The 11,554-nt window shown below is 41.5% G+C and overlaps 1 protein-coding gene across 8 annotated transcripts in view; it reads right to left on the reverse strand.

The window, feature by feature from the left end:
* Positions 1–11,554, reverse strand: part of ehbp1 (EH domain binding protein 1) — a 113,823-nt gene that overhangs the window by 33,532 nt on the left and 68,737 nt on the right. For 4 of the 8 annotated variants that reach the window (XM_079458359.1, XM_079458360.1, XM_079458358.1 and 1 more), the window contains 3 exons: positions 6,291–6,453; positions 1,858–2,031; positions 262–413 (listed from right to left, as the gene is read on the reverse strand). In XM_079458359.1, coding sequence (XP_079314485.1) covers positions 262–413; positions 1,858–2,031; positions 6,291–6,453 — 489 coding nt within the window. The remainder of the gene's footprint in view (positions 1–261; positions 414–1,857; positions 2,032–6,290; positions 6,454–11,554) is intronic. The other 4 variants (XM_079458364.1, XM_079458362.1, XM_079458363.1 and 1 more) reach the window with 1 other exon arrangement.

The raw sequence follows: 11,554 nt of genomic DNA on the forward strand, positions 1-11,554 counted from the left end.
CACTTATTATGCATTCTTCTAAGGTATTTTTACGGTATCTTGATTCAACTAAGGCATTGTCCTGGCTTAAGCTAAGCCATGTCTGTGAAACTGGGCCATAGTGTATTTTAAACCCGAGACAGTAGATCAAACAAAAGCAAAAGGTCCTCTTCTATGATATTTTCATCTTGTTTGTGGTGCAAACTGTGCACAGCACATTAAATGTTGCAGAGGCAAGCACAAGCAAAGATAGATAGATGACATGTCTCTAGATGTGGATACCTGCAGGCCGCCCGATTCCGGGCTCAGAGGCGAGTTACTAGACGCAGTCAACGACGAGGAAGAGGAAGACGAAGAAGGAGAGCTGCAACCCTGTGGTCGAAACTCTGTTAGTTTCTTGAGCTTCAGGTCCACGTGTCTGCTGTTCATCACACCTACAGAGAAAGAGAGACAGAAAGAGAGGTTCAGGACACAATCCAAGAGGAAGTGTTATGCAGTAGACCACTTGTCTCCAAAACAGATAAGCAGAGGGATACGACAATGTTTTCCCTCAAGCAAACTGGCCTTCTCGACCCATACACACACACACTTTGCTTGAGAGATAGCGAGAGTGGCACACCTACAACAGCAAACATATCCAACCTGCAAATGGACAACAATTTCCAGGTTGCCAGGGAACACATAACTGATAAAACATATACTTTAAATTCACCGTACGTCGCTTTTGATAAAAGCTTCTGCCAAATGCATAAATGTAGTATTTTCCTCTCAGTGCAAGTCTGTCTATCATGTGCGTCTTATTTTATGCTCATCTTTATATTCCCAATGCTTGTTTTCATTCACCGGCAGGTTTAGCCGAATCCCTGGCCTTGCCCTCTCTCTCTCTCTCTCTCTCTCTCTCTCTCTCAGGCATCTTGGCTACAGATGAAAGTAAGGTGAAGAATCTTTTCATGTGGGTCCTGTTCTTCTTGTTTCCCAGCATCCCTCTCTGCCCCAAAAAACACCACAGGAGTCATTTATCAGGCCTTAGCACAACTTGGATGAAGGTGGAGGTGTGTGTTTGTGACTGATCAAGAGTTTGACCAAATATGGGAATGCCACCTTTAAAATCCACAACCAACTAAAAGTGTGCACCCATTTCGGAATTAGGTATAGGCCATTTAGTCACAAGGGGTCATATCAAGCAGTTTAAAAGCAATATCTATAAAAGCACGCAAGGAAATGCAAAGACCTTTTGATGCTGAGACCTGGATTTGTAAAATGTTCCAAAAACATTCTCTGTCTTCACAGTGTAAGACTATGAAGATAAATAGCATTTTGTTTGTGAAAACTCAGACCTCCTTTTCAAAACAACAGACAAAAAACACAAACCAAACACATTAAAACAATGTAGATAAGACACATCAGAAAACAAGCGAGAAAGAGAACAAGTCAAGCTTTCCTCATTACTCTTTCTGAGATATCTTGTACCACCTACTAAACATGAGAGGAAAGCAAATTATTACTAACTTTATGTCTTTTCATTAGATATGCTTTTTTTTGTTTTGGGAATATATTTTTTAATTAATCCATGAAGCCACACAAAACACATACCAAAACAATGCTTCCCAAAGAGAAAAAAAATTTTTGGGAGTAAATGTTATGGAAGTAAGTGTTCGGTTGTTAACCGAAATGTTTTGAATGAAAATATCCGTTGATTCTAAAAAGGTATGGAAACAGGGAGTCGGGACTTGTGACATAAGACAGTGTTAATGAATGCTTATTATGGTAAGTAGCAAGGGTAAGTTGTCCAGTACATGTGTTAGCAAACAAAGTGAAAAGACAGAAGCAGACAAACAAAAATAAACCACAAGCAAAGGTCATGCAGTGTTAGGTTACCCAGAGATGCCAGATCACTGGCAGAGTTAGTAAAATCATCCTCCATTAGATATGAAGATGAGAAGTCCTCCTCATGGTTAGTATCAGTGACATCATCAGCGACAGCTGCCGCAGCCTCTTTTTCACTTCTGCCCTCCTCATCCTCACCTTCTACACTCACCCCATCCACCACATCTGCTAGCAAATAAGCAAAACGAGAAACGAAAGGAGGAAAGAAGAGAGACAGGTTAGTCAAGCATTAAATGTCAGTAATATTCCAGCGTGCAAGTAAGTTGAATGTTAGAAAAGTAAGACTGCATTTAGGACTTCCTCAAATATTTTTTGAAAGAAAAGGCTTTCCTGTAGCTCAGTGGTTAGAGCGTGGCGCTAGCAACGCCATGGGTCCGATCCCAGGATTACACATGCTCAAATACAAATGTATTGGAACATGCAATGTAAGTCGCTTTGAATAAAAACATCTGCCAAATGCATTGATGTAAATATAAAACAGGGAAGAATTTCTGACGATAAACGCACCATAACAAAAAACTGCAAACATAATTCTCATTTTCATAAGTTTGGACAAAAGTTTGTTCAAATTGCTTAAGCTGGTGTTGTTGTGTCTGGCTTGTCAGGACGCTCAAACAAACAGAAAAATGTTTTCATTGCATCATGTCATTTACATTTGGGGGGAATCAACAGTTGTCACAACACATTAGCCATGAAGGAGAAAGTATTTGAACATCAAAACATACTTCGGATTTAACCAAAGTTGTTTCTTTTGAAGTTCTGCTGATGTTTGGCTGACTGGGATTGCTGTCACATTGGTGCAGGGGCGTTGCTAGACTAGACCCCTCTTACTGGGGCACGTGCATCTGCTGTGCCCCAGTATGAATTTGACTGTAAGGTTTAACAATTTACTTTATTTGTCAGTGTTATAATTTCCATTGATAATAGCGATGTAGTAACCTAATTCAGGCTTTTAAAAGCGATGCAGTAGCACACTTTTAATTTAATTTTGACTTGATCATTAATAAACAGATTTTATTTGTGCAAAGCAGGGAAATGGAAGCAGAGGGAAGATGATGAGTTTGAGGGAGGTAAAGACTTGATAAACAAACTAATGTACATCTCCAGCCAGTCAGGTCTTCGACATTAGAGGATACCGTCTCAGGAAAATCTTTGTCAAGTCTGTAAAATTGCATTGTTGCTTCGAAAAAGTGTGTTCTGTACTTTCAGAAATAAATATTACATTTACTAGCTCTAGTTTAGGACATTACATAAACAGTTGACTGTAACTATGAGATAACTATATGCTATTATAGGCGTAGACTACAATTGAATGCAGTACAGTTGGATCAAAAAACGAACCTACTTTGTTTTGACTTGGCTGTGAAACTGGAAACCATTGTTCTTTTTAGATAAAATATGTTCTTTATACAAGTTGGAGCGATAAAATGACATACTGTAATTGTGAATTCTTGAAAAGATGTAATTATTGATCGTAATCATTGTGTAATGTAGAATGAATGCAGATGTGCAAGAAAACTTCTCTCCGCTTTCCAAACAGTGCATGCAACCAGGCTAATAAAGTAGTCAAGAAATGTTCATCTTCCCCAATATTGTCGCACAGTAGGAATAGTGGTTTAAGCAATGTAAGTTTATATAGTGCATTGTGTTGCATACTTGTACACAGCGGGTTTTTTGAAAAGTAATGGAGGCCTGTGCCCCAGTAGAGCTTTAGGTCTAGCAATGCCCTTGCATTGGTGTGTGTGTGAAATAAGTAAGAAAGCTTAAACGTTCTGGGATAGGGTTTTTTTCTGTGTGTGTGTGTTGCATGGCAGATTTGGCCTTGACGACAAAATCTCCTCCAGAGTTCCTCTTCCGCATCCACAGATCTGAATCCCTCAGAGCCCTCACAATACACACTCAATCCAGACACATCGATCTCATTCAGTTATATGGTAACCAGAGCAGAGCAAAGCACACACACGGAGCAACACAGACATAAATAAGAGACAAAACAAATAGGAAACAACTACATGACATCCCCAGAGAAATCCTCTTACAGTTAGAAAGAGAGAGCAATAGAAAGTGTATAAAAAAATGTCAGGATTCATTTTATTTTCCTCTCCTTCATGCTTTTTTGTAATTTACTTTCCATGATACAGTAACACACACACGTGAGCGCACACACATACAGGCGGAGCTAAGCTAATTAACAGAACGCATGGTGCCGGAGTTGGAGAAAGTTTTGCTGGTGAATGTTTCGCTCTACTCAGCCTGAGCTCCCTCTGAATTAGAACTGAGTGTTTATGAGTGTGTGCGTGTGTTGCTGGGATTATGCGTTCTGCACGACAGGCCTTGTGCATCAAGCCTATAGCGTTTTCCTCAACCTGATTTTTAATGAGTTCTACAATTAGCAGAGTTCAACAGCCCGAAAGGCCAAATAAACCTGGCCATGTTTTTCACTTTCTCTCTCACTGCTTCCGTTGACCCGTTTTTCCCGCTCTTCCCGTTCCCGTGTTTGTCCACCACTGTGGGCCGTGAGAGGTGTTTTGTGGCATCTCTGAGCCGCGGAAACAAGAAGAAAGGCGTGATTGCCAAGGTGGGAACACTATTAAGCGGACGGGGAGAGGATGAAGAGAAAATGGAGGGCGTCAAAGAGGGAGAGATGAAAGAGATAAAAGGAACAGGAATATTGTGTCTCCCCTTGAGCTGGGAAATGGTACACACAGACATGAGCCGGCACAGAATTAGGAACAGCGGCTGACCCGCTACGTTAACACCTCTCTTATTCGGCACGTATTTACCAACCTAGTCGCCGCTAACACCTCTCTTGCTCCGTGCACACAGTTTTAATTATACGCAGCGGCTAGCCGCAACGCTAACACCCCTCAGCGTAAACACGTTTAATAACACGCCGCAGCTGCCCCACTACGCTAATGCCCCACTGTTTCCACGTGGTATGCCCAGCGGTTAAAGCTACGCTAACGGGTAGTCTCATTGTCCTATAATGTGAAATAAAAGGAGAAATGGTGACTGATGATAACGCGGGACGCAGCGGGTAGTGCGGCTGAAGGAGATGCGGTCCACGGGTTTCCTCCGTAGGCAATGAGCCGCTGATTAACCGGCATGGGTGTGTTTTATAATGGTGCCGATGATTGGGGCCAAGTGGACTAGTGTGTCTTCTTGGGAATAGGGCGTATTTGGTCATCGTCTGAGCTTTCCTGATGTATTGCCGAAGGATTATGTGGGAAGTGACTGCCTGAACAAATGGAAGTGTAGCCCTCTGTGAACACATCAAATTAGAGTTCTGTGTACGTGGGTGTGTTGTGTTTTTTAATGTGATGCTCCTTTGGGCCTTGAAAGCAGCCGTGCCATTTTGGTTTGAGCAACAAAAACACTTTTTGCCACACATATGGGCTGAAAGTCACTAATGGACACACAGAGATAGACACACACTTATCAGCACATTAAACATCCCAGAAGCCAAACACAAGCGTTCAGCCTTCCTTGGGTTCTTCTGGGAATGCTGTCAGCCTGCAGGGAGCCAATAATAAATACAGGCAACAGAAAACATGTCACATCAGAATAAACAAGAATAAAATTATCTTGACGACAGAATTCACAACCGAATCTAATATTTCACAAATATAGCCGATATGCAATTTTTTCCCATAAAACACAGTTTAACGAGTAACAAAATCTTGGTTTGTTTTTGGAATTTCTGATATTGCCGCTTTTGTAGACTTGACACAAATCCACTTTTAATTTGCTTATTTGGTGATTTATTTGACACTTCCGGAGCTTAAAGGGACAGTTCATCAAAAATAAAAAATCTGTCATATTGTACTCACCCTCGAGTTGTTCGATACTGTAAATGTCTTTGTTCAGAGTAAAACACAGAGAAAGATATTTGGAAGAATGCTTGTAACCAAACAGATCTTGGCAAACATTGACTACCATAGTAGGTGCACCGAGAACTGTTTGCTTTCCTACATTCTTCAAAGTATCTTCTTTTGTGTTCAACAAAGATACATGTATAAACCACATTTCCTACTGTTTTAGTCAATGGTGGACGAGAACTGTTTGGTTTTAAGCATTATAAGCTTGTAAATGATGACAGAATTAAAATCTTTGGGTGAACTGTTCCTTTAACAGTGGTGGCCGCTACAGACTCTCCTTGTACAGAACAAACCTGCATGAAGATTGTATGTTGCACTGACAATGTTTATGCTTGAGGGGAAAACGACATGACAGTGCCCAAATATTGACAGTATTTTACGAGCCATTTCTTTAATGCTAGGTGGTATTTTACTGTGAATACATGCAGATTTGTACGTGTGCACGCATGCTTATGAGTAGCTGTGTATGCATGCACGCACACGTGTGTGTTTATGTATTGTGAGTGTATGTGCGCGTTCGGCCTATAAAAGCCCCCCTGCACTCACCTCCAGCTGTCTTTGACCTTCCTTTTAAGTTGCTCCCAGCTGCACTACAGGCAACAGAGTCAGTGTAGAGAGGCAGTTCAGCCATCTTTACCCCGGATCGTGCCTCCGCTATCAGCTGCCTGGCTCTCTCACGCAGCTGCCTGCGCCGTTCTTCATCACGCTCCTGACACAAACACACACACACACACACACAAGGGGAGGGAGGGGGTTATTGAACGGATGCCATCTCAAGTAATTGACAGAAATGCCATTTTCACTCCTCTCTTTCCCATCAGATCGGAGCGATAGCAGCGTTCTTACTAGCCAGGATGGAGGGTCCCAGGCAGGCTCTTAGAGAAAGCGAGAGATTCACTGCATGGATTATTTGTCATTGATTCTGTATAGGTCCAGACATAGTAAACCTGAGGTATTTGCTGGAGTGTCATTTTTTCCCTAGTACATGCGTGTGAGTGTATTTGGCTCAGGGTTGCTGCGGACATTTTGTCATTTAAATGTAAGTTTTTGAAACCCGAAGAGATGAAATTAAAAACGTGCATGTTCATAGCAAAACAAACCTACTCAATCTCAAACAGCATAATGCATCACAGATTAATTTACTTAAAAATGCTGCACTCATTCCATAAGGCCTAACAATTCTATTGAACATTTTTATTGAAAGTATAAATATATCAAATACATAAAAATGAAATATAAATATTGATATATGCAGTAATACATTAAAAAACAAAACAATTATTTAAATGTGTGTAAAAAAATGGATTTAATATCCCCGTACAGATATTAAAGTTGTGGAAATTATAATGAGAGGCAGTACGGCAATTCCATGCAAACATCAACATTTTTTTTACTAAAGGTTTTTGCCATACTGATAACGCAGATGTCAATATTTGGTTGTGTAAACATCCATGTGAAGTCTCTCTTCGATTTGAAAGCTTTGACGGTTTTAAAGAATAGTTTTCCATAGTCAGATAAGTAATTTGCCTCATCCATCACTGTCCATATTCCTCATAAATAGACTTGTGCATAGACATACAGTATTTTTCTGATATCCGGACTCATCATCAGATATAAAAAAAAGCCCCTTCAGAATGATACAGTAGGAAACCTGTCCCTATATACTGTACAACCACATGGCCACACACACACATCATTTCCCCACTATATTTATTTTCAAGGTGCTAACAGGTTTCTAGAGCAGTCGAGCAGAGAGCGGATAAACCAAAGACGTTACAAAAGTGTTAGGCTAATTAACCCCATTTCACCTGTTACCGTGGAAACTGTTTGTCTGAAGCCATTGTTCACAAGGACAATAAGCAGAGTGATGCAGATGAAGTAATCCCAGGAGCACTTTGGCGGGGTCCAGCCCGGGGCCTTGGAGTCTCAGGGTAGTTTGAAAAAGCAAGACAAATCTAAGGCCAAGTTACACCTGAAATCTCATGGGCGTTCCAGCCAAAGCTAAATTGTGTGTATTTGTGTCTGTTCAAGTGTGTGACAAGTGGTTGCATCGCAAAATCTCAATACACCTGCTCTGGTTGGAGAAGATTCGGAATAGCCATTAACATGTATGTCAACAGAACTCTGTGACTGTCATAGTGAGAAAATTGCTAGAGTCAACGTTCTGTTAGAGCTGTGAGGTTTTGACCTATCCTCATTATAAAAGTTAATGTCACATTATTATCATTCTTTCCGAGGAATCTAAAATGCTTCACGATCAGCTCAACCTCGCAGGTATCACAACCTTCGACACACAATTTTACATACAGCGATTCAGGGTTTGACTAGCCATTAGCACAGAAAATGAAATTCGCTGTGTATGTCTATGTGTGCCTGGAGGACGGGATTAGCATTGGGCCCAGTGTAAACTGCTTTTAGGCAACTCTGGAAATGCTCTGTAATGCTGCAGTCAAAGAAAATTAATGAGGTGAAGAACGACACCAGAAAGAGAAGACGCTTCAAAGTACGCACACAAGTATAAATTGGTAAAAATCAAAAAGGTCAAGCAGACGATTAACCTTAAGGGGTCAGAAAGATCTATTCACACCATCATCCAAGATTTTAAAATGAAATAAATAAATGCATCTCTATGCACTCCATTTGGAGTCTAAAATGTATGGATTGCACTAGAATATTACAATGTTTATAGTTTTTACATTAAGACAATAGACCATTCTTGTAGCTCATTTGGTATACCATTGATCGGCCACTGGTGGCTGGGTGCAGTGTAGGTCATAAACAATGCCCTCTCTGTGTATGGGCACCTCACCAAACTAATAAATACAATCACACTTCAAATTAATTTGGCCAAAGATGGTTACCGCCGTTTTAGTTAGTTCTTATCACTCTGGTGTGTTTTCTAGTTCTCATTTTTTTGAATAAGTTTGCTTTTAGTTAGTTATAAGATCTAAAAAAATGTGCGTGGTAACATGATTTCTTGGTTTTTTAGTCATTGGGGAATATGGGCAGGACCTTGATACCGCGGGTCCACGTGGCGCTCACTACTGTGCAGACTCTGGGTCAAAATGATGTCATCAGCTCAATATGTCAGCGGCCATAACTTGGACATTTTGGCTTAATTTTTCCTCATTGGAAATGAATGAGGTCATGTCGTCCATCTTTTCTACAGCTTATGTTTCATACAGGGAACACACATACTGATAAAAATGTGAACGCACTGTAAGTCGATTTGGATAAAAGTGTCTGCCAAGTGGGTAAATGCAAATGAATGTGTTTAATTGTTAGGATGCAAGCTTCAACTATTACACAGCTACTCTGAAATTCAAACTGAGAGAAAAACACGAAATGCAGTGCGATCAATGTGTGACCACAACTATCATCATTGAAAAGCCTTTAAATCAATCAAGTTTATGAAACGTAAGGATCCACAACCGCAATGAAGCATGAAACAGTCTCTCATCTTATGAAGAGATTCCGTTAATGACTCTCTCTCTTTCTCTCTCTCTCTCTACAAATGGACTTCAAGTGGCTGTTCTTCTGCTACACTGAGGCTTGACCGTTCAGTCTGGACTCACCAACTGGGCTATGCATGGGGAGAGAGGAAGAGAAAAACAAGAGGAAGACAGGCGAGAGATCTCCCAGCTGCAGATCTCCAAGGATAATGAGGGCGTGCACGCAAACTATCAAAGACTGAAAGACGAACATCAGGGGTGGCGAGAGAAGCACAGTTAGACAAGATAGACAAGAAAGCGTGGTGTGCGGTAAGACTTCGCTTTACCTTTAAGAAAGAAAATAGAGAGACAAAGGTGCACAACAAGATAACGGGAGGGCTGTCGCCACTAACAGGACGGGAGAACCAGAGAGCGAGAAAGAGACGGTGGGAGGTAGAGCTGGGGCCCAGACAGAAGCACTCGCAGTGGGCATGTGGTCCGGGTGGCTGCCCCAGTCTGGCTGCTCATTTGGAGGGGGCTGGATGGTGGGTGGGGGCTGCGGGGACGCATCGAGCCAGGGAAGGAGTCGCTCGGCTAGGCATACACACAGGCTCGGGGCCCTGGAGCTAACACAACCATGCCAGCCAGCCAAAGACGGTGCCAGCCAGTGAAGCACAAACAGATACATTTGTCATGACACACTGAGTGTGCGGAAAAGGGGAGGGCCACATACACACACACATACACAAGCAAGAGGTACAGGAGAAGGGAGATTGTGGATCTTTATCCTGTCAAAAATACCAAACACAAGAACAAAAGGTGTGTGTAAACTGTATACTGATCATTTTAAATAATAAGCATACACATATGAACACACACACTTCATCCTTTAGAAAGTGACCTGTGAAATAAAGAGACTTCCACGTCCTATTCACCTCCCTCTCTCGCCACACTCTATCAAACTCTGCTCTGTTTTATTCTTCCTTCTCTTCCATTACTGTCCTCTTTAAATGGAAAATACAGATCGGCTATGATCTGTCCCCTGGCTTCGTGGTCTGTAATGAGAAAACTTCACCTTGTGTCCCCGGCCATTCTAACGGAAGCATTCGACTGCTCCCGTTCACAAATCCAATTATGTGTAGTCTAGAGAGAGGGAGAAAAGGAGAGAAAGAGAGCACGACTGAGAGCTTACGGAGAAGGAAGCAGCGTGCGGACAGATCGCGTGCGGGCGGCTTTTCCTCTGTAATGTGGCCTCTGCTTGGTGTTGAGGTGTCAACTTAAAATGCAAGTAGTTGAGCATCAGCTAATCCTACAACAGCCTGCTTTAGCCTCCAGCCAAAAGAGAGAGAGAGAGAATGGGAGAGTGAGAGAGAGATGCCACAGTGGCCTTATCACCGGGCTGCAGATGTGGTTCCTGGATCAATGCACATACACCACGATCAATGCATTTGATAAAGAATTAAGGAGAAAACTGTACATGTTATCAAAGACCGTTGTACATGGCATAATTATGCTTCTGCATGTGTGTAGATGATACTGGAGCGAGAGGGGAAGAGATAAATAGAGAGATAGAAACAGATGTCTCGCGGGCTACCTGGCCTGCCCTTAGCGCCCAGCTTACAAAAACACCATGTCAAACAGTTACCAACCCATTTCAGAGGAGGAGAGATGATAATTTTCGAGATTGGGATCAGGACTATTGGTCTGGTCTGTACATTAAACCGACAACTGCATTTATAACATGAAAATAAATGAAGGGGGGAGTGTAAATAACACAACTTGCAAGATCGACAACAAAACTTGCTTATTAAAATATACTTTTTCAGACAGCCAGTGGCAAAAGTGTGAGATGAAAAAAGGCCTGTGCGTCAATACTATTCACACCTGGAAATGCAATCCACCGAAGCAGGTGAAACTGTAGTGGATGAACAGGTTGAGCAGGCAGGTTGTGTGCGAGCAGCTTTGCTCTTACCAAGACAAGATAATTACTCAGCAGAAAGAGCCATTCACCACAAGCTGTTCTTTACAACTCCAGAAAAGCTCAAAATGAGTCCAAACAGCACACGCTTCACCTCCAACGTCAGTAAACAGGCTTATCAATCTATAAAAAAAGGAGAAAATGCTTACAATATCCTTTTGTTGTAAAAATTGAATGAAATTAAACATTTTAGTCTTATTTTGAGTCTAATTCATCTTGGCAGATGCCTGAGATAGACATGGACAGACATAAGGATGAATATGTTTGTTTTTTTAAGCAGTAAATCATTAGATTATTATTTGAAAACAATGTGCGCTGTTGACATATTCACAACAAAAGCAGCAACGTGCATATGGAAAGTAACAATAAAATAAACTTTGGAGCATGACCATTAAAAATTT

The sequence above is a fragment of the Barbatula barbatula genome, assembly GCF_947034865.1.
Source record: "Barbatula barbatula genome assembly, chromosome: 6".
Classification (NCBI taxonomy): Eukaryota; Metazoa; Chordata; class Actinopteri; order Cypriniformes; family Nemacheilidae; genus Barbatula; species Barbatula barbatula.